Source organism: Pristiophorus japonicus, chromosome 4 (assembly GCF_044704955.1).
Source record: "Pristiophorus japonicus isolate sPriJap1 chromosome 4, sPriJap1.hap1, whole genome shotgun sequence".
Taxonomy (NCBI): domain Eukaryota; kingdom Metazoa; phylum Chordata; class Chondrichthyes; family Pristiophoridae; genus Pristiophorus; species Pristiophorus japonicus.
Genome location: NC_091980.1, coordinates 92,732,896 through 92,757,078, shown reverse-complemented (window position 1 = coordinate 92,757,078; position 24,183 = coordinate 92,732,896). Strand labels below are relative to the sequence as shown.

At 46.1% G+C, this 24,183-nt stretch overlaps 1 protein-coding gene across 1 annotated transcript in view; it reads left to right on the top strand.

Moving 5' to 3' along the window:
* Positions 1 to 2,191: 2,191 nt before the first annotated feature.
* The window catches only part of LOC139262994 (prenylcysteine oxidase-like), an 80,478-nt gene continuing 58,486 nt past the window's right edge, over positions 2,192 to 24,183 (top strand). The window contains exons 1-2 of the mRNA XM_070878424.1: positions 2,192 to 2,436; positions 14,063 to 14,269. Of these exons, the coding sequence (XP_070734525.1) occupies positions 2,346 to 2,436; positions 14,063 to 14,269 (298 nt within the window). The 5' untranslated portion in view covers positions 2,192 to 2,345. The remainder of the gene's footprint in view (positions 2,437 to 14,062; positions 14,270 to 24,183) is intronic.

Below are 24,183 nucleotides of genomic sequence, written 5' to 3'. Positions count from 1 at the left end.
ATATTTTGTTCGTAGGAGTGAATTATCAGTGGATAAAGATTGTATCATGTGGGGTGCAAGAGTAGTTATTCCAAATAAGTTCAGGTCCAAATTGTTTCGAGATCTTCATGACCATGTGGAAAAATGTGAGATTATCCACTTTAATAGGAGAAATAAAAAAGCAAATTATTATTTAAATGGGGAGCGAAATTGCTGTAATACAGCGGGATCTGGGGGTTCTTGTACATGAAACGCAAAAAGTTAGCATGCAGGCACAATAAGTAATCAGGAAAGCAAATGGAATGCTGGCCTTTATTGCAAGGGGAATGGAGTATAAAAGTAGGGAAATCCTGCTACAACTGTATAGGGTGTTGGTGAGACCACACCTGGAACACTATGTACAGTTTTGGTCTCCTTATTTAAGGAAGTATATACTTGCATTGGAGGCAGTTCAGGGAAGGTGCACGAGGTTGATTCCTGAGATTAAGGAGTTGTTACATGAAGAAAGGTTGAACAGGTTGGGCCTATACTCCTTGGAGTTTAGAAGAATGAGAGGTGATCTTATTGAAACATATAAGATTCTGAGAGGGCTTGACAGGGCTATGGGGGAATCTAGAACTGGGGGCATAGTTTTAGAATAAGGGGTCACCCATTTAAAACAGAAATGAGGAGGAATTTCTTCTCTCAGACGGTTGTGAATCTTTGGAATTCTCTACCTTAGAGAGCTGTGAAGGTTGGGTCTTTGAATATATTCAAGGTGGAGACAGATTTTTGTATGATAAGGGAGTCAAGGGTTATAGGGAGCGGGCCGGGAAGTGGAGTTGAGGCCAGGATGAGATCAACTATGATCTTATTGAATGGCGGAGCAGGCTCGAGGGGCCAAATGGCCTCCTGCTCCTATTTCTTATGTTCTTATGACCAGCACCTGGGAATATGCTTGACCAAGAGTTTTAAAAGATACTTGGATGTGCACTTAAAATGCCGTAACCTACAGGGCTACGGACCAAGAGCTGGAAAGTGGGATTAGGCTAGATAGCTCTTGGTTGGCCAGCACGGACATGATGGACCGAAATTGCCTCCTCCCGTGCTGTAAATTTCTATGATTCTGAGTTTCATGAAATTAATTCACTTGGTTTATTTTTAGTTTAAAAAAAATGAATTAATTTAATGAGTTTAAATTAATTTAATAAAGCATTAATTATAAGTTCCTAGTTTCAAATACTTACTGCCTCAAGCATATACAAACCAAGTTTATACAAAGCAAAAAGTTGCACCTCTTTCCCCCTCTGCACCAAATTTCCACTCTCACCAACTTCTCAACTTCCCATTCTGTTTACATTGAAGAATCATTTTATTTCAAGGCCTCAGTCACTCCCAGAAGCTGAATTGGACTTGATGGTGCATTTTTCAGGTGCTAAATTGGCACTCAAGTCTCCAAATTTGAAGACAGGGAAGCTCATTACAAAAGTTGAAAGTGCCACTCTGGTATTCGCATCAAAAAAACAGAGGCCTAACACTTGTTTGAGGTTTTGTGTGCAAAATTGGGTTGCCCTGAAGTCTTAGCTCTTCCTTTTTACTTTGTCAAGCCCTTCAAAGCTGTTGTGAAGAAACTTCTATAATTGTTTTGTTCTGCAACTGGGATCTTGAGAGACAGACGTGCACGGACATTATTTCAAGCTTTGCATTGGGAATTTGCACATACATAAACATTTGTATGATTCTCTACTGTGGCCCCTGGACGCAGTAAAGTCTTTTCTTTAAAAGTTTTATTTTTCACAACCATCCCTCTCTCCTCCCCCAAACTGAATGGGGAAGGTGGACAATTGGAAAGAAAGTCGGGCCATGTTGCAGCTTTCCCATTCATTGCAAAGGCATGACTCAACTGCAGGCAGAGTGAGGCAGAACCCTGGCTTTCCTGCCGGGGGCCGGAGCCTGCGCCAGTGTTAGCGAGTGTCAGCCTTTGTCAATGGTGAGGGATTCCGGAAAACCCGGCAAACGGAGCTCCTCATCAACTGGACCGAGATGGTTTTCGAAAAACAAAAGGAATGCCGGAAATTCTGACAATTAGAGAGATTATATTTTCCTCTTTTAAAAAAAAACCCCACAAAGTAACGAGTGGCAGGCGGGCTCCCAAGCCCCTAAAAGTGTATCGCACAGGTTGGGATTGCGCTCCGGCTCCTGGGTTTTTGAAGGACAGAGCCGGGACTGGCAGCCCATGGCGGAGCTGTGTTGAGACAGGAACCACATTAACACAAGCTGCCGACGACTTTCAACCCCGCCAGCACTCCTTACTGTCCGGCAGCTTTGGTCAGTCTTTCTCCTTTCTGGTACCTTGCATTAGTTGCGAGACTTCCGCATTAAGCAATATGGCTGTTCGTGCGGGACTGACACTTGCATTTTTAATCAGCATCGGAGTCACCGTGTGTCACCAGGAAGAAGCGCCTCCTAAAAAAATAGGTAAGATTTGTGTCTGCAAAGTGGATTTATTGTAGAAGCTGCAACATGTTTAGTGCTGCGACTTATTCCCACTTGCAATGATGGTATTCTATAAGGCAAAGGCAATTCCTGTAATTTTTAGTGTTCAGTTTTAATGGTAATTGTTGCTAAACCTGCTATTTATTTGTATACAAATAACGTTCATCCGGAGAAAAAATCAAACATTTGCTTTAAAAATTAGAACTTTCCCGAATCCCAGAAAATGAAAACTGGTCCTATCGATTAGAGATGTAGGAAATGGATACCATGCATCACTGCATGTGAGCTAGATGGCTTTGACATAATGCATATGATGTATTTTTGGGAGTAGGAGATGGAGAACATATATGGGATTGATCAAAATCTCTGATTTAATACTGTTTTCAAAGCTGTTTGATGTCATTTGAATTAGCTTATGATTACCAAGACTAGTGGATGTGTCTTCGGTTCCTGCTGATACACTTTTATTGCATAATCACTTTTGCCCCCTACATAAAAACAATTGAAGTTGTGTAGAGAGAAATTTCCAAGTGGAACTTTGAGGCTACAAGAAAGGTTTGAAAGAATAACATGTATCTAAAATGATGTGTTGCATGTGGTTGTATGTGGTGATGTTGATATGGTTGTACAAATGTTGGAGAACATAAGAAATAGAAGCAGGAGTAGGCCATACGGGCTCTTGAGCATGCTCCGTCCTTCAGTAAGATTATGGCTGATCTTCAACCTCAATGTGATTTTTCCCACCCAATCCCCATATCCCTTGATTCCCGTAGAGTCCAAAAATCTATCTCTCTCAGCCTTGAGTATACACAACAACTGAGCATCTACAGCCCACTGGGGTAGAGAATGGCAAAGATTCACCACCCTCTGAGTGAAGACGTTTCTCCCCATCTCAGTCTTAAATGGCTGAACCCTTATCTTGAGACTATGACCCCTAGAGAGTTCTAGGCTCTCCAACAAGGAGAAGTCACCTCTCAGCATCTATTCTGACAAGCTCATTCAAAATCTTATGTTTCAATGAGATCACCTCTCATTTTTCTAGAGAGTATAGATGCATTCTACTCAATCTCTCATCATAGGACAACTCTCTCATCCCAGGAATCAATCTAATGAACCTTTGTTGTACCACCTCCAAGACAAGTATATCCGTCCTTAGATAAGGGGATTAAACCCTGCACAGTACTCTAGGTGTGGTCTCACCAAAACCCTGTATAATTGAAGCAAAACCTCCTTACTCTTGTGCTCCAACATGCTATTATCCTTCCTAATTGCTTGCTGTGCCTGAATGCTAACTTTGTGTTGTATGAGGACACCCAAATCTCTCTGGACACCAAAAAATGTCTCACGATTTAAAATAAATCTGTTCTATTCTTCCTATCAAAGTGAATAACTTCACATTTCCCCACATTATACTCTATCTGACTATTGCTCATTCACTTTATCTATATCCGTTTGCAGACTCTTTCGGGGAGAAATTCCCCAGTGCTCCAACTGGGGGTGGTAACTGCCTCGGGGAGCGGGACTTCCTGTAACCGGTGCAGAAGTCCCGCCATGCCGCAATATTGTGGTTACTGCCTCTCAGAGGAAGTGGATCCCCGGAGGTGCTAACGGGTGTCGCAGAAAGAGCTTAGTCTGCCACCAAGCTTTTATCATCAGCAAGCTTGAATACATTACATTCGGTCGGAACCCCACTAGTTACACCCTGCCAACCTGAAAATGACCTGTTTTTCCCTACTCTCTGATTTCTGACAGTTAACCAATTTTCTATCCATGCTAATGTATTAGCCCCAACCCATGAGCCCTTACCTTGCATAACAACCTTTTATGTGGCACCTTATTGAATGCCTTTGGTTAATCCAAATATACTACATCTAAGGGTAGTAGAGTGGTTAAGTTACGGGACTAGTATTCCAGAGGCCTGGACTAATAATTTGGGGATGTCTGTTCAAATCCCACCACGGCAGCTGTGGAATTTAAAAAAAAAAAGCAATTTAATTAAATAAATCTGGAATAAAAAGCTAGTGTCAATAATGGTGACCATGAAACTACCGGACTGTTGTAAAAACCCATCTGGTTCACTAATGCCCTTCCTTTTAGGGAAGGAAATCTACCATCCTTATCTGGTCTGGTCTATGTGACTCCAGACCCACAGCAATGTGGTTGACTCTTAACTGCCCTCCGAAATGGCCAAGGTGACTGAGTGGTAATTACTCCACTCAGACCCAGCATCTCCAATCTTTCCTCATAGCCAAAATTCTTCAGTCCAGGCAACATTCTTGTAAATCCCCTCTGCATCCTTTCCAGTGCAATCACATTGTTCCTATAATGTGGTGACCAGAACTGCAATCCAGTTGCGGCCTAACCAGTGTTTTATACAGTTCAAGCACAATCCCCTTGCTCTTGTATTCCATGCCTTGACTTATAAAGACAAGTATTCCATATGCCTTCTTAACCACCTCATCTACCTGGCCTGCTACGTTTATGGATATGTGGACCTGCACTCCACACTTCCTCAACACTTTTCAGTGTTGTACCATTTAATATGTATTCCTTTGCCTTATTAGACTTCCCCAAATGCATTACCTCACACTTATCCGGATTGAATTCCTTTTACCACTGTTCTGCACACCTGACCAGTACATTGATAACTTCCTTCAATCCGTAGCTTTCTTCTTCGTTATCAACCACACAGGCTATTTTCGTGTCATCTGCAAACGTCTTAATCATACCCCCAACATTTAAGTCCAAGTCATTGATGTATACCACAAAAAGCAAGGGACCCAGCACTGAGCTCTGCAGAACCCCACTGGATACAGCCTTCCAGTCACAAAAACACCCATCAACCATTACCCTTTGCTTCCTGCCTCCGAGCCAATTTTGGATCCAACTCACCACTTTGCCCTGGATCCCATGGGCTATTACCTTCGTGACCAGTCTGCTATGTAGGACCTTGGCAAAAGCTTTGCTAAAATCCATTTACACTACATCATACGCACCGCCCTCATCGATGCTCCTGGTTACCTCCTCAAAATTCAATCAAGTTAGTCAGACACGACCTTCCCTTGACAAATCATGCTGACTGTCCTTGATTAATCCACGTCTTTCCAAATGAAGATTTATCCTGTCCCTCAGTATTATTTCCAATAATTTTCCCACCACCAAGGTTAGGCTGACTGGCCTGTACTTACTCGGTTTATCTCTTTCTCCCTTTTTAAACAAAGGTACAACATTAACAGTCCTCTAGTCCTCTGGCACCGTACCTGTAACCAAAGAGGATTGGAAAATGATGGTCAGAGCCTCTGCTATTTCCTCTTTAGCTTCTTAACAGCCTGCGATACATTTAATCCGGGCCTGGGGATTTATCCACTTTCAAAGCTTCTAATCCCCTTAATACTTCCTCTTTCACTATGTTTATTTCGTCTAATATTTCACACTCCTCCTCCCTCATTGCAAAATCTGCATCGCCCCTCTCTTTTGTGAAAACAGATGCAAAGTGTTCATTAAGAATTCTACCCACGTCTTCCACCTCCAATCACAGATTTCCTTTATGATCTCTAATAGGCCCCACTCTTTCTCTAGTTATCCTCTTGCTCTTAATGTATTTATAAAACATCTTTTGGTTTTCCCTGATTTTACCTACCAACATTCTTTCATGCTCTCTCTTTGCTTTCCTGGTATATTTTTTAATTGCACCTCTGCACTTCTTGTACTCCTCCAGAGTTTCCGCATATTGAGTTCTCGGTATCTGTCATAAGCTTCCCTTTTTTTCTTTATCTTGCCCTGTATGTCCCTTGGCATCCAGGGGGCTCTAGATTTGTTAGCCCCATCTTTTTTTTAAGGGAACATACTTGCTCTGTACCTTCAAGATCTCCTTGAATGCCTCCCACTGCTCTGACACTGACTTACCATCAAGTAGCCTTTTCCAGTCCTCTTTGGCCAAATCCCATCTCGGCTCAGCAAAATTGGCTTTATCCCAATTGAGAACTTAAATAACTGGTCCCCCTTTGTCCTTTTCCATAACTAGTCCTCAACATTGACTCTGGACCTCATGAGGTTCAGGTTAAGCATGGCTTTAAGAAAACCTCCTGCTTATTACCACCTGCTGCTCTCCGTCAGCTGATGAATCAGTACTCCTCCATGTTGAACACCATTTGGAAGAAGCACTGAAGGTAGCAAGGGCACCAGAATGTAATCTGGGTGGGCAACATCAATGTCCATCACCAAGAGTGGCTCGGTAGCACCACTAGTGACTGAGCTGGCCAAGTCCTGAAGGACATATCTGCCAGACTGGGCCTGCAGCAGGTGGCGAGAGAACCAACACGACGGAAAAATCTACTTGACCTCGTCCTCACCAATCTACCTGTCGCAGATGCATCTGTCTATGACAGCATTGATGGCAGTGATTACCGCACAGTCATTATGGAGACGAAGTTCTGTCTTGACACTTTAGACACCCTCGAACGTGTGTGGGATAGATTCAGAACAGATCAAGTAGCTCAAAACTGGGCATCTATGAGGTGCTGTGGGCTATCGGTAGCAGCAGAATTGTATTTCACCACAATCTGTAACCTCATGGCCTGGCATACCCCTCACTCTACCATTACCATCAAGCCAGGGGACCAACCCTGGTTCAATGAGGAGTGTAGAAGAGCATGCCAGGAGCAGCACCAGGCATACCAAAAAATGAGGTACCATACTGGGGAAGCTAAAACACAAGACTACATGCATACTAAGCAGTGGAAACAACATACTATAAACAGCTAAGCGATCCCACAATCAACGGATTAGATCAAAGCTCTGTAGTCCTGCCACATCCAGTCATGAATGGTAGTGGACAATTAAACAACTAACGGGAGGAGGAGGAGGATCCATGAATATTCCCATCCTCGATGATGGCGGAGACCAGCACGCAAATGCAACAATCTTCAGCCAGAAGTGCTGAGTGGATGATCCCCATCACCCTCCTCCTGAGGTCCCCACCATCACAGATATCAGTTTACAGCCAATTCGATTCACTCCACGTGATATCAAGAAGCGGTTGATTGCAAAGGTTATGGGCCCCATCAACATCTCAGCTGTCATGCTGAAAACTCCAGAACTAGTCGTGCCTCTAGCAAAGTTGTTCCAGTACTGGCATCTACCTGACAACGTGGAAAACTGCCTAGATATGTCCTGTCCACAAAAAGCAGGACAAATCCAATCAGGCCAATTACCGCATCATCAGTCTACTCTCAAGCATCAGCAAAGTGATGGAAGGTGTCGTCGACAGTGCTCTCAAGTGGTACTTGCTCATCAAAAACCTGCTCACCGATGCTCAGTTTGGGTTCTGCCAGGACCACTTGGCTCCAGACCTCATTATAGCATTGGTCCAAACATGTACAAAAGAGCTGAATTCCAAAGGTGCGGTGAGAGTGACTGCCCTTGACATCAAAGTAGCATTTGATCGAGTGTGGCATCGAGTCCTCGTAAATTTGAAGTCAATGGGAATCGGGAAAACTCTCCGCTGGCTGGAGTCATACCAAACACAAAAGAAGATGGTTGTGGTTGTTGGAGGCCAATCATCCCAGCCCCAGGACATTGCTGCAGGAGTTCCTCAAGGCAATGTCCTGGGCTCAACCATCTTCAGCTGCTTCATCAATGACCTTCCCTCCATCATAAGGTCAGAAATGGGGATGTTCGCTGATGATTGCACAGTGTTCAGTTCCATTCGCAACTCCTCAGAAAATGAAGCAGCACATACCCACATGAAGCAAGACTTGGACGACATTCAGGCTTGGGTTGATCAGTGGCAAGTAACATTTGCGCCACACAAGTGCCAGGCAATGACCATCTCCCAACAAGCGAAAGTCTAACCACCTCCCCTTGATATTCAACGGCATTACCATCGCCGAATCCCTGTCATCATTGACCAGAAACTTAACTGGGCCAGCCACACAAATACTGTGGTAACAAGAGCAGGTCAGAGGCTGGGTATTCTGCGGTGAGTGTCTCACCTCTTGACTCCCAAAGCCTTTCCACCATCTACAAGGCATAAGTCAGGAGTGTGATAGAATGCTCCCCACTTGCCTGGATGAGTCTTCTTAGGGAGTCCCTCTGAGTCGAGGATGACTTGCTTCCACACTAAAAATGAGTTCTCAGGTGACTGATGAGTCCAATGCGGGACCTATAATCTCTGCCTCAGGTGGGGTAGACGGTGGTTGAAGGAACGAATGGGTGGGGTGCTTGGGTTGCCGTAGGCTCCTTCCACTGTCTACGTTTGGCTTCAGCTTGCTCCCAGCGAGAGACTCTAGGTGTTTGGCGCCTCCCCGGATGCTTTTCCTCCACTTTGAGCGGTCTTGGGCCAGGGATTCCAAGGTGTCAGTGGGGATGCTGCACACCCTTGAAGCATTTCGTCTGCCCACCTGGGGCTCGCCTGCCATGTCGAAGCTCCGAGTAGAGCGCTTGTTTTGAGAGTCTCATATCGGGCATGCGGATGATGTGGCCCATCCAACAGAACTGATCGAACGTGGTCAATGCTTCGACGCTGGGGATGTTGGCCTGAGCGCGAACACTGTCGTCGGTGCGTCTGTCCTGCCAATGGATTTGCAGGATCTTGCGGAGGGAGCGTTGGTGGTATTTCCCCAGTGTTTTGAGGTGCCTGCTATACGTAGTCCATATCTCTGAACCATATAGGAGGGCGGGTACCACTGCTGCTCTGTAGACCATGAACTTGGTGCCGGGTTGAGGTCCTGGTCTTCAAACATTCTCTTCCTCAGGGGACCGAAGGCTGAACTGGTACACTGAAGGCAGTGTTAGACCTCGTCGACGATGTCTTCCCTTGTTTACATTCTCCTGAGGTATGGAAAATGGTCCACATTGTCCAAGGCCTCGTCGTGGATTTTGATAATTGGGGAGCAGTGCTGTGTGGCAGGGGCAGTTTGGTAGAGGACCTTTGTCTTAAGGATGTTTAGTGTAAGGCCTATGCTCTCGTATGCTTTGGCTTGAAGTTTGGCCTCCAAGTGTGCGCAGATGCAAGCGTCGTCTGCGTACTGTAATTTAATGACCGAGGATGTGACGACCTTGGATCTGGCCTGGAGACGGTGGAAGTTGAACAGTTTCCCGTTTGTTCTGTAGCTCCAACAACACTGAAGAAGCTCGACACCATCCAGGAAAATGTAGCCACCCCATCCATAACCATCAACATTCCCTCTCTCCGCCACCGGCACACTGTGGCTACAGTGTGTACCATCTACAAGATGCTCTGCAGCAACTCGCTACGGCTTCTTCGGCAGCAACTCCCAAACCCGTGACCTCGACCACCTAGAAGAACAAGGACAGCCGGCGCATGGGAGCACCATCACCTGCAAATTCCCCTCCAAGTTGCACACCATCCTGACTTGGAAACGTATTGGCGTTGCTTCATCGTTGCTGGGTTAAAATCCTGGAACTCCCTCCCTAACAGCACTGTGGGAGTACCTTCACCACAAGGATTTCAGTGGTTCAAGAAGGTGGCTCACCACCACTTTCGCAAGGGCAGTTAGGGATGGGCAATAAATGCTGGCCTTGCCAGCAATGCCCACATCCCAGAAACACAAAAAAACACTGGTTCCCCCTTATCTACCCTGATAATTACACCCTCAAAAAACACTCATAAATTTGTCGAACACCATTAAATTCCTGGTTGGTTTGGATTTTTGATTTACTTTGACACATCCAGGTCTACATCGGAGTCAAGGCCAGTTCTAAATTGCATTAAGGTCATTAGTAAGAGTATAAATTTGGTACAGCTCTAAACCTCTTTTTTTCTCTCCTCAGTTTGGGTATCTTCAATAGTGTGCTGTGGTCATCAACTACAATTTATTTTTAAGAATTGTTAAAATACTTGGGTAATAATCCTAAGATGTCAAAAAAAATCTGTGTAATCTTTTGACTACATAAAAAGAAAATCTAGAGTGAGAAAAGTCCATCAAGCCCTTTCCATCCAGAGTCCACATATGATTATTTGATCCATCCAGAGTCAATGTGTTATTATTTAATTACAGAAAACGATAAAATATGCTTGTGTATGGATTCCATACACATCAGTCCTTATTTCCAAGTTTTGAGATGCAGGCAACTTGCAATATATTAAAACGGGGACTCAGTAGGTATATATGCCATGTGGTATAGTATTAAATCATACAGTCCAGACATACCCTAGCTACAGCAACTGAGGGGTTACTATAATTGTCCTGTAGTCCCTGGCCTGGAAGTGAAGGTCCCTACTCCTGATTGCCGATAAGTGATTTCTTGTGGAAGGTACATATTTGTACTCGGTCTTCAGGTGGGGACAGGATCGAGTTCAGCTGTGATAATCGCATTGTCTGAATGACCTTTGGACACTCGCTGTTTTGCGTTACACATGAAGTGAACACTGCTGGCATCCGTGGAACCCTCCCAAACACCAGGTACTGGTGGAGAGGCGAAAAGAAAATTGGAGGGGGTGCAAACTCCAGAATTTTTTAGGCCCCCAGATTGTTCCATGTTTAACTGAGACGAAGTTAGTGTTGAGATCTCAGCTGGCAGCAGTAGGTGCTACTACTGGCCTAGGTACTCTAGGTTTGTGTGTGTGGAAAATCAGCTAGGATTCTTACTGTCCAATAACCCAAGCTGGCAATATGTGGACCTGGATAAGGATAAGATTGGGGTAGGTAGACTGGCTCACAAATAATGGTTGGTGGACAAGGTACTAGAGGTCACCTGGCAACAGTAGAACCACATCTAGCAGCGATTCAACACTTTCAAACAGGGAGGGCAGAAAATTGGCAGTAAGAACATTTCAAAACCTTAGAACTGTGGTGAAATATTTGAATTGCATCACTTTGTAATTGAAAGGCCATTTCAAAACTACTGATAGATGCACTAAATTTTGTTGGCTGATAGCTAAAGTAATTTAGTCGGTTGGCTTCTGGGATCCCACAATGTCACTTTTCCATTCATTGCACATTGAGGCGAACAAGCCTCCTATTTGCCAAAGTAAAATTAAAATGGCCACTTTGGTACATTTTGTTCTCACAGTTTTCTATGAGGATGACCTTTACTCTGATACTTGTTGACGATTAGTTTAATCTTGCCTGAGGCTGATCTCCCTTGTTGACCTGGTGTGTACAGTAAGTGGTTTTGCCCTAGGTGCTTTCGAATCCCCCCCCCCCCCCCCTCTTTACAACAGTTTTAGACACCAGAATTTTAGTAGTGAACAGAAATACACAGCTCTAGCCAGATCTTTCGGCCTCAACTGTCACAATGCTTTTATTCAAGTTAAAGCACACCCTGGTGGTGTAAAACAAACAAACACAGTACAATACACAACCTTGGCCCGTCTGAACAGGCCCCTAACCCGAAGTACCCACCCCTGCTCGGATTCAAAAGTGCACCACCGAATCTGTCCAACAGAATTGTACGTACACTTATGATCCGTGCAAAAACCTCCCCACTAAACCCCTAAGGCTTGGTTGGGACACACGACATCTCTTCACACTATACGGTAGTCTTAAAGATGAGTGGGCTGGAATAAATGCTCACCAATTACCCCTCTGACTTACTCGCTGCTTCTCCCGATGAGCGAGGCTCTCTTTGCTTGCAGATGGTGTTTCTTCTTTCCATCCCAGATGGAGTGCTCGGTCTTTGAGTGCGTTGAACGAAGCAAGCAAGTGTAGAAGAGGAGAGAGCACAAAATGGCAGCCAAAACTGCCTCTCTCATACCTGCAAAAATGTTTCTACTCACACCAATAGTTAGTCCGCCTCAGGCAGTATAACTAAAAAGCAAAAGAAACACCTCCTCGAACGGTGTCTTTGTCAACTGTCCTGTTCCTAGGGATAAGGCTCCAAAAAGTCTGGGTGGTTGAACAGCACCGACCAATCTTCTTGATCTCTCACTGATGGGTTCCCATTACATGACAAAGGGCCCCCCCATCAACCATCTTCCTGCATGCTTTCCTGCCCACTTGATGTGTATTCCTGTGGAACATGTTTGGACCTGTTCCACGCTATGCTGTCGCCCTTCTGCAGTAACAGCTAAGTTAAAAGCAATGTCCAAAACTTAAAGTTCAAAGGTTTAAGTCCAAAAGTTTATGCTTTTGCTGTCGATGTATTTCGCCGAATCCTTACATAAGAACATAAGAACATAAGAATTAGGAACAGGAGTAGGCCATCTAGCCCCTCGAGCCTACTCCGCCATTCAACAAGATCATGGCTGATCTGGCCATGGACTCAGCTCCACTTACCCGTCCACTCCCCATAACCCTTAATTCCCTTATTGGTTAAAAATCTATCTATCTGTGATTTGAATACATTCAATGAGCTAGCCTCAACTGCTTCCTTGGGCAGAGAATTCCACAGATTCACAACCCTCTGAGAGAAGAAATTCATTCTCAACTCGGTTTTAAATTGGCTCCCCCGTATTTTGAGGCTGTGCCCCCTAGTTCTAGTCTCCCCGACCAGTGGAAACAATCTCTCTGCCTCTATCTTGTCTATCCCTTTCATTATTTTAAATGTTTCTATAAGATCACCCCTCATCCTTCTGAACTCCAATGAGTAAAGACCCAGTCTACTCAATCTATCATCATAAGGTAACCCCCTCATCTCCGGAATCAGCCTAGTGAATCGTCTCTGTACTCCCTCCAAAGCTAGTATGTCCTTCCTTAAGTAAGGTGACCAAAATTGCACGCAGTACTCCAGGTGCGGCCTCACCAATACCCTATACAGTTGCAGAAGGACCTCCCTGCTTTTGTACTCCATCCCTCTCGCAATGAAGGCCAACATTCCATTCGTCTTCCTGATTACCTGTTGCACCTGCAAACTAACTTTTTGGGATTCGTGCACAAGGACCCCCCAGGTCCCTCTGCACCACAGCATGTTGTAATTTCTCCCCATTCAAATAATAATCCCTTTTAGTGCTTTTTTCCCCCCAAGATGGATGACCTCACACTTTCCGACATTGTATTCCATCTGCCAAACCTTAGCCCATTCGCTTAACCTATCTAAATCTCTTTACAGCCTCTCTGTGTGCTCTACACAACCCGCTTTCCCACTAATCTTTGTGTCATCTGCAAATTTTGTTGCACTACACTCTGTCCCCTCTTCCAGGTCATCTATGTATATTGTAAACTGTTGTGGTCCCAGCACCGATCCCTGTGGCACACCACTAACCACCAATTTCCAACCCGAAAAGGACCCATTTATCCCGACTCTCTGCTTTCTGTTAGCCAACCAATTCTCTATCCATGCTAATACATTTCCACTGACTCCGCGTACCTTTATCTTCTAACCTTTTGTGTGGCACCTTATCGAATGCCTTTTGAAAATCTAAATACACCACATCCATTGGTACACCTCTATCCACCATGCTCGTTATATCCTCAAAGAATTCCAGTAAATTAGTTAAACATGATTTCCCCTTCATGAATCCATGCTGCGTCTGCTTGATTGCACTATTCCTATCTAGATGTCCCGCTATTTCTTGCAGTACTAATGAATACATTGATTTTGTTGCATTGTGAGTTTAAAAGTCCCACTGTAACCAAAATAAGTAGCTAGATATTGTATACTGGAATTTCTCTTTTATTGATGTCTTTTTTTTTGTCTCCCACAGCAGTGGTAGGTGCAGGAATTGGAGGATCTTCAGCTGCGTATTTTCTTAGGCGGGAGTTTGGTCACAATGTTAAAATCGATGTCTATGAGAAGGGCACTGTCGGAGGTCGACTGGCGACAGTTACTGTAAATGGTCAGCAGTATGAGACTGGTGGCTCGGTAATCCACCCACTCAATCTTCACATGCAGGACTTTGTTAAACAGCTAGGTAAGGTTATGTTTAATGATTCCGTTTTCAGCAGGTTAATTTTAAATTTTTTTAATAAATAGCAACGCTGAGAACTGCATAAACCTCGAATTCTGTATATAATAGTTTTCTTTTTGAGATAAAATAATATTGTGATATGATGTGTTAATGTTTGGAGTGAAATACTTAGCCAGTTACAGCTGTGTTGTCAGTACTTCAAGGTCAAGTTTAGCACAGGTTAAATGCTGTGTTAAGTTCCATTAGTTTTTCCCAGTAATGCTGTTTTGCCAACCACAGGGGAGTATTCACTACTTATGTGGTGCAGGCTGGAATGGGCTGTTTCATTATTAAAAGGAGCTATGAATGGAGCTGAATACTGTAGAATCATCAATAGACAGTCCCACTTCCAATTTTATGATGGAGGTAGAGTTGATGAAGCCACTGAAGAGCGTTGGGTGGAGAATACCGCGCTGAGGATCTTGTGATGTCTTGGGGCAACAATTGGCTTCTGACAAGCAAGAGAAACTTGGTATGACCCCCAGTGACATCATTATTGCTCGGCTCATTGCTGCCATACTGGAGGGTAGTTATTCTCGCCTCTCCTTTGGCCTGATCTTCCTCAAATCACTTCATTTCAAACTTGTACAGCCATCAGAGAAAGAAGACTCTGTATGATCAGTACCACAGATCCTGTTGGTAAAAGGACAGTGTTCTAACCTGCTCTGTCAACCAGGTGTCACTATCCACGCTAGTTCTGTTTTAGAATATATACCGTACACATTTCCTTTGCTCCTGCAGATGTGTTTTACTGTTCAGATTTGGACCTGTCGCTGCAGCTTTTGTGATAAAACCATTCTAGGCAGCACAGCATCTCAGCAACAAGTGACATCAACAAGAGAGCATTTTCTCTCTGCATTCGGTTAGCAAATTTGTTAACACCTCGTTTACAAATTCAAATAGTGCACCAAAGATATACATGTAGTTCATTACTCATCATCATCATTGGCAGTCCCTCGGAGTCAAGGATGACTTGCTTCCATTCTAAAAGTGAGTGAGTCTAATGCTGGACCTACAGTCTCTGTCACAGGTGGGGCAGACAGTGGTTGAAGGAAAGGGTGGTCAGGGAATCTGGGTTGATGCATGCTCCTTCCGCTGTCTACGCTTGGTTTCTGTTTGTTCTCGGCGATGGGACTCGAGGTGCTCAGCACCCTCTTGGATGCTCTTCCTCCAGTATGGGTGGTTTTGGGCCAGGGATTCCTCGGAGTCGGTGGGGATGTTGCACTTTGTCAGGGAGGCTTTGAAGGTGCCCTTAAAGCATTTCCTCTACCCACCTGGGGCTCGCTTGCCGTGTCGAAGCTCTGTGTAGATCACTTGCTTTGGGAGTCTCGTGTCGGGCATGCGGATGATGTGGCCCACCAAACCGAGCTGATCGAGTGTGGTCAATGCTTCGATACTGGGGATGTTGGCCTGAGCGAGAACACTGATGGTGCGTCTGTCCTGCCAATGGATTTGAAGGATCTTGCGGAGGCAGCACTGGTGGTACTTCTCCAGTGCTTTGAGGTGTCTGCTGTATATAGTCCATGTCTCTGAGCCATATAGGAGGGCGGGTATCACTAGTATCTTGTAGACCATGAGTTTGGTGCCAGTTTGAGGTCCTGGTCTTCAAACACTCTCTTCCTCAGGTGACCAAAGGCTGCGGTGTTGGACCTCGTCGTCAATGTCTGCTCTTGCTGACAGTCGGCTCCCGAGGTATGGAAAATGGTCCACGTTGTCCAAGGTCTCGTCATGGATTTTGATAATCGGGGACAGTGCTGTGTTGTGGGATCAGGTTGGTAGAGGACCATTGTCTTAGGGATGTTTAGCATAAGGCCCGTGCTCTCTTGCGCCTCGGTGAAAGTGTTGACGATGGCTTGGAGGTCGGCCTCCGAGTGTGCGCAGACACAAGCGTCGTCTGCATATTGTAGTTTGACAGAGGATGATATGACCTTGGATCTGGCCTGGAGGTGGCGGTGGAGGTTGAACAGATTCCCATCTGTTCTATAATTTAGCTCCACTCTGGCGGGGAGCTTGCTACTGGTGAGATGTAGCATTGCAGCAAGGAAGATCGAAAAGAGCGTTGGTGCGATGATGCAGCCCTGCTTGACCCCGGTCCGGATGTGGATTGGGTCTGTGGTGGATCCATTGGTCTGGATCACAGCTTGCATGTCTTTGTGGAGCAGACGGAGGATGGTGACAAACTTTTGGGGGCAGCCAAAACAGAGGAAGCACTCCATAATCCCTCGCGGTTGACGGTGTCAAAGGCCTTTGTGAGGTCAAAGAAAGCCATGTACAAGGGTTGGTGCTGTTCCCTGCATTTCTCTTGTAGTTGTCGCACGGTGAAGATCATGTCCACTGTACCCCGTAGTGGACGGAATCCACATTGCAAATCTGGGAGGAGCTCTTTAGCCACAGGGCTGGAGGATTCTTGCAATGATTTTCCCTGTGGCCGACAGCAGTGAGATTTCTCTAGTTACCGAAGTCCCCTTTTTTGAAGATGGTCACGATTACGATGTCCCTGAGATCTCCTGGCATGCTGTCCTCCTTCCAGATAAGAGAAATAAGATCATGTATTCATGCCAAAAGTGCTTCTCCGACGTGCTTCGGTAGGAATTCCATCTGCTCCTGTTGCCTTGTTATTCTTCAGCTGACGGATGGCCTTTTCTACCTTGTGCCGGGTTGGGTTGTGCTGAGTTGGTGGCAGGTAGCATGCTATGGGATGGAGTTGAGGACACTCGCGTTGAAGATCTTCAAAATGCTCCTTCCAACGGGCACTGACTGCCTCTCTCTCCTTGTCGCCATTCTTGGCCAGCAGTGGGGTGGCGCCTTGGGTGCTTGGGCCGTAGGTGGTCTTGGCTGTGCTGAAGAATCCTCGCACGTCGTGATTGTTGGCTAACTGCTGGATCTCCTGTGTTTTCTCCACCCACCATCTTTTTTTTTAGGTCGTGGGTTTTTTGTTGGACCTCTGCCTTCAGCCATCTGTAGAGCTGCTTTCTTGCCCTCTTGTTGGGTTGCAGTTTCAAGTTCAGAAATGCCTTGTGCTTGTGGCTAATTAGTTCCTGGATCCCCTGGTCATTCTCGTTGAACCAATCTTGGTGTTTCCTGGTTGCAATGCTGATTATGGAGGCCTTGAGGGCAGACCAGGCGCTGTGGACACTGCGTCTCTGGGTTATCGAGGGACACCAGATTGGCAATGAGGCGCTGGCTGAATAGGGCTTTTTTAACCGGGACTTTGAGTGCCTCCTGCGTTGATTTTCGTGCGGCATTGTTTTTGTTGCTGTCGCTGTTTTGGAGCTACATTGATAATGACGGAGCGAATTAGGCGGTGGTCCATCCAGCAGTTGTCGGCTCGTGTTGTGGCGCGGGTGATGCTTACATCCTTGCGGTCCCTCGCTTGGACAATGACGTAGTCGAGCAGATGCCAGTGCTTGGAGCGAGGGTGCTGTCATGATGTCTTGTACTTGTCCCTCTGATGGAACAAGGTGTCGGTAATGACAAGGTCATGTTCTAGGCATTTCATCAGGAGCAAGGTACTGTTGGAGTTGGATTTCCCTCCCCCTCTCTGCTAATCACCTCTCATTTCCCTACCCCTCTCTGCCAATCATACCTCCCCAGAGATCTGTGTCGTTTGTGACTACTAGGCCATTCATATGTATTTAATTTTCTCATCCATATCACAGCTGATATCCTCCTCCCCAATTTTTTTCCTTCTAGTTTGCCCAGCTGATCTTGCCAACTGAGACTTCCCTGCTGGTGGGCCTCTATATTTGCTGCACAATATCAGTTCTTTTTAATAATGTAGACAAGATAGCACATTGGATGTGGGCATTCCTGCAATTCCACAGTCCACTTAATTCTCTGATCTCCACTCTCTTGCTGTGCAAGATTGGCTAGTGGAAGCCAGATGCTTGCTCGGAAACGGGGGATGGAAAGCAGAGGATAGGTTTGCCAACTTTCTACTGATCTGGTAGAGTGGCACTGATGCCAACTGCAGATTTGCAGTCCTCCATGTGGTCAGGGGAAACCAAGAAGTTGAGGAAGTCTTACTGGGAGGGTAGTAGGGAAGCGAGGAAATACTCAGCAGTTCAGGCAGCATCTGTGGAGAGAGAAACTGAGTTAACTTTTCAGGTCACTGACTTTTCATCAGAACTGGGAAAGGTTAGAAATTCAGGGGTACAGTAGCATAGTGGTTGTTACTGGACTAGTAATCCAGAGGCCTGGACTAATGATCCAGAGACATGAGTTCAAATCCCACCACGGCAACTGGGGAATTTAAATTCAGTGAATTCAATAAATCTGGAATTAAAAGCTACTTGCAGTAATGGTGATCATGAAGCTACTGGACTGCTGCAAAAACCCGTCTGGTTAACTAATGTCGTTTAGGGAAGGAAATCTGTCGTCCTTATCCGGTCTGGCCTGTATGTGACTCCAGACCCTCTGAACTGCCCTCTGTGATGTATGAAATGATACAATGAACTCAGTACTGTGAACCAGTGACTAGGTATACCCTGGTCAGTCTTTAATGGCTTCCAGAAGTGAAGATACAACGGTGAAGTTCAGGTTATATACCGGGCCCAGCACGAGTGTACCTATGACCCTAGGACCTCCGACGGTAGTGCTCCCTGGTGGTGGGCAGACCTTATGTGCATACATTACATCATTTCCACCCCCCCAGTTCTTGGTACAAGTCCATATTACAATTTCAGACGGCCCGGAGCCCTTCACTCCCTGGTTGACCGTCTCAGTACAATCCCAGTGCTTTCCAAGTCTCTTCACGACTTGGAGCTGGGTGTTGACCACAGTGGGTTCTTCTGATGGCTGGACGTGAGTTGGTTGGTCGTCTAAGCTCGCGGTGTCTTCTTCCAACCGTTCCGCTTCGTCAGTGTGTCTTAGCTTGATTTGATCAATGTGTTTCCTGCACATCTGCCCATTCTTGAGCTTAACCATATACACCCGGTTACCCTTCTTATCTGTAATATTGCCCGGGAGCCACTTGGACCCTTGACCATGGTTAAGTACATACATAGAAACATAGACATAGAAAATAGGTGCAGGAGCAGGCCATTCAGCCCTTCTAGCCTGCACCGCCATTCAATGAGTTCATGGCTGCACATGGAACTTCAGTACCCCCTTCCTGCTTTCTCGCCATAACCCTTGATCCCCCGAGTAGTAAGGACTTCATCTAGCTCCTTTTTGAATATATTTAGTGAATTGGCCTCAACAACTTTCTGTGGTAGAGAATTCCACAGGTTCACCACTCTCTGGGTGAAGAAGTTTCTCCTCATCTCAGTCCTAAATGGCTTACCCCTTATCCTCAGACTGTGACCCCTGGTTCTGGACTTCCCCAACATTGGGAACATTCTTCCTGCATCTAACCTGTCTAAACCCGTCAGAATTTTAAACGTTTCCATGAGGTCCCCTCTCATTCTTCTGAACTCCAGTGAATACAAGCCCAGTTGATCCAGTCTTTCTTGATAGGTCAGTCCCGCCATCCTGGGAATCAGTCTGGTGAATCTTCGCTGCACTCCCTCAATAGCAAGAATGTCCTTCCTCAAGTTAGGAGACCAAAACTGTACACAATACTCCAGGTGTGGCCTCACCAAGGCCCTGTACAACTGTAGCAACACCTCCCTGCCCCTGTATTCAAATCCCCTCGCTATGAAGGCCAACATGCCATTTGCTTTCTTAACCGCCTGCTGTACCTGCATGCCAACCTTCAATGACTGATGTACCATGACACCCAGGTCTCGTTGCACCTCCCCTTTTCCTAATCTGTCACCATTCAGATAATAGTCTGTCTCTCTGTTTTTACCAGCAAAGTGGATAACCTCACATTTATCCACATTATACTTCATCTGCCATGCATTTGCCCACTCACCTAACCTATCCAAGTCACTCTGCAGCCTCATAGCATCCTCCTCGCAGCTCACACTGCCACCCAACTTAGTGTCATCCGCAAATTTGGAGATACTGCATTTAATCCCCTCGTCTAAATCATTAATGTACAATGTAAACAGCTGGGGCCCCAGCACAGAACCTTGCGGCACCCCACTAGTCACTGCCTGCCATTCTGAAAAGTACCCGTTTACTCCTACTCTTTGCTTCCTGTCTGACAACCAGTTCTCAATCCACGTCAGCACACTACCCCCAATCCCATGTGCTTTAACTTTGCACATTAATCTCTTGTGTGGGACCTTGTCGAAAGCCTTCTGAAAGTCCAAATATACCACATCAACTGGTTCTCCTTTGTCCACTTTACTGGAAACATCCTCAAAAAATTCCAGAAGATTTGTCAAGCATGATTTCTCTGGCAGATACACTGGGTCATTTATAGATATGTCGCGTGACATTGCGGCGCAGTCGTGATACCACTGCTGGTGTTGACGTCCGGTTTCGACATGATCATTAAGGTCAGAATAGACTAGAGAGACCCTGGTTTTGGGGCCTCTCCATCAATAGTTCCGTAGACGGGACCCCAGTGAGCGTGTATGGCTTTGTCCTGTACCTGAGCAGTATGCGTGACAGGCGTGTCTGCAAGGAACCGTGAGTTACGCATTTCAGGCTCTGCTTGATGGTTTGAACTGCCAGCTCCGCTTGACCATTAGACACGGGGCTGACCTCAAATGTTTTATGCCATTGCGTTTCATGAACTCTTGAAACTCTAGGCTCATGAAACACGGTCCGTTGTCTCTGGCAGACCATGTGTGGCAAACATGGCTCTCCGGTTCTCAATGGTGGCAGTGGAAGTGCTGGATGACATGATCACACATTCTATCCATTTGGAGTATGCATCCACCACCACAAAAAATATTTACCGAGGAAGGGGCCCGCAAAGTCGATGTGGATTCTAGACCACGGTTTGGATGGCCATGACCACAGCCTGAGGGGAGCTTCCTTTGGGACATTGCTTAACTGCGTGCAAGTGCTGCACTGAAGTTCGAGTCAATGCCAGGCCATCGAACATGGGACCTGGCGATGGCCTTCATCATGACAATACCGTACAAATCTCGCCCTGCCTTTCTTGGGCAGTACAACACGATTACCCCACAGTAAACAGTCGGACTGGATGGAAAGCTCACCTTTGCGACGGCTGTACGGTTTGGTTTCATCACCCATTTCCTTGGGGATGGTCGACCAGTCCCTGTTAAGAACACAACGTTTTACAATCGATAGGGTCGGATCCTGGCTGGTCCAGGTCTTAACTTGTTGAGCAGTGACAGGCGACCCTTCATTCTCAAAGGCGTCCATGACCATGAGTAGCTCTGTGGGCATTGACGTTTCCACCTCTGGTGTGGGCAATGGTAACTGGCTCAATGCATCAGCGCAGTTGTCGGTGCCTGTTCTATGGCGAATGATATAATGATAGGCAGATAATGTCAGCGCCCACCTCTGGATGCAGGACGACGCATTGGGATTGCTACCTTTGTGTTCCGACAACAACGATATAAGCGGCTTGTGATCGGTTTCCAACTGGAAGCAAAGCCCAAACTGGTGCATTTTTTTTACTCCATAAACACATGCTAAAGTCTCTTTCTCTACCGTGCCGTAGGCTCTTTCCACCTTGGACAGGCTTTGAGACGCATATGCAGCTGGTTGTAGTTTGCTTGACTCATTGGCTTGCTGGAGTACGCAGCCGACCCCATAGGACGATGCATCACAGGTCAAAACTAGATGCTTGCATGGGTCATACAGTACCTGTAGGTTGTGGGAACACAACAGATTTCTAGCCTTCTCAATGGCTCTGTCTTGGAAGTTCACCCCACACCTAGTCGTCTCCTTTCCTGAGCAGCTTGTGCAAAGGCTCTAATACTGTGCTCAATTTGGGTAAGAAGTTACCGAAGTAGTTGAGAAGACCCAGGAACGAATGCAGCTCCGTCACATTCTGGGGCCTGGGCACGCTTTTGATGGCCTCTGTTTTTACGTCTGTAGGCCTGATTCCGTCTGCAGCAATCTTTTGTCCAAGGAATTCGACCTCTGGTGCCATGAAAACACACTTCGAACGTTTCAGCCCGAGTCCCACTTTGTCCAGACGATGCAGAGCCTCTTCTAGATTGTGCAGGTGCTCGGCGGTGTCACGAGCTGTGACTTGGATGTCGTCTTGGAATACCACGGTCCTGGGGATGGATTTCAATAGGCTCTCCATGTTTCTCTGAAATGCCGCCGAACGAACGGCAAAAGGGCACCTGTTGTAAATAAACAGTCCTTTGTGCGTGTTGATGCACGTAAGTTTCTTTTATTCAACCAGTTCCTGTGTCATGCAGGCCGACATTGCATCCAACTTGGTGAACGATTTTCCCCCGGCTAGCCTTGCAAACAGGTCATCAGCTTTCGGTAGCGGGTACTGATCTTGTTTTGAAACTCGGTTGATCGTGATCTTGTAGTCTCCACAAATCCTGACCATGCTGTTGCTCTTTAACACCGGAACGATGAGACTGGCCCATTCATTAAATTCGACTGGTGAGATGACCCCCTCGCGTTGTAGTCTGTCCAATTCGAGCTCGACCTTTTGTCTCACCATGTGCGGGACCGCCCTGGCTTTGTGATGTCTGGGCCTAGGTGAATCTGCACCTTGGCTCACTTGAAGCTGCCAATTTCCGGTTCAAACAGTGAGGGAAATTTGCTCAGCACTTGAAAACTCAGTATGAAATGATACAATGAACTCCGTACTGTGAGCCAGTGATTAGGTGTAACCTGGTCAGTCTTTAATGGCTTCCAGAAGTCAAGATACAAAGGTGAAGTTCAGGTTACATACTGGGCCCAGCACGAGTGTACCTATAACCCTAGGACCTCTGATGGTGGTGGGCAGACCTTGTGTACATACTTTACACCTTCCATGGTTAAAGATGACTCACCACCATGTTCTGAAGGGCAATTTTGGGAGGGCAACATATGCTGGCCTTGGCAGTGACACCTACATACTGTGAACGAATAAAAAAAAAAACAGACCAGTTTTTAAGCAAGTCCAGAGACAGGAGGACTGATTAAATGACAAAGGGCCCAAGTTTCCACACTATAAAAAACGGGCGCCCCTCCGAGCTGGGCGCCCGTTTTTCGCGCCTAAAACGGCGCCGGAAAAAAAACGCGCAATTCTGGAGCGCCCTGCAGCTCCTTGTCTGCCTGGCGCGGCGCCCAGGGGGCGGAGCCTACACTCGCGCCGATTTTGTAAGTGGGAGGGGGCGGGTACCATTTAAATTAGTTTTTTTCCTGCCGGCAACGCTGCACGTGCGCGTTGGAGCGTTCGCGCACGCGCAGTGTGAAGGAAACATTGGCACTCAGCCATTTTTGTAGTTCTTTGTAGCTATTTAATTTTTGAACATTTTTTAATAAAAGCACATTCACATCAGCACTTCAGCACTGAGGCTTCTTGCAGCAGTGAGAAGGCTGCAGGAAGCCTCAAAGTTGAGGCAGCCGTTTCCCTCCCCCCCCCCCCCCCCCCGCGGGAACAAACGGCTTTCCCCTCCCCCCCCCCCCCCTTGCGGGAACGAACGCCTGCAGCATTCTCCCTGGCTGAAGCACTTTCACACAGGTAGGAAGATGGTTTATTTAATCTTTTCTTTGCTTATAAATGTTTATTCAGGTTGGATTTATTTGTATAATATTTGTAGAAGTATAAATAAGGATTTATTATAGAATTTAATGACTTGCCTTCACCCCCCCCCCCCCCCCCCACCTCGTTCTGGACGCCTAATTTGTAACCTGCGCCTGATTTTTTAATGTGTAGAACAGGTTTTTTCAGTTCTACAAAAATCTTCACTTGCTCCATTCTACTTTAGTTTGGAATACGTTTTCACTGTGGAAACTTTGAAATCAGGCGTCAGTGGCCGGACACGCCCCCTTTTGAAGAAAAAATTCTGTTCCAAAGTGGAACTGTTCTACCTGACTAGAACTGCAGAAAAAAA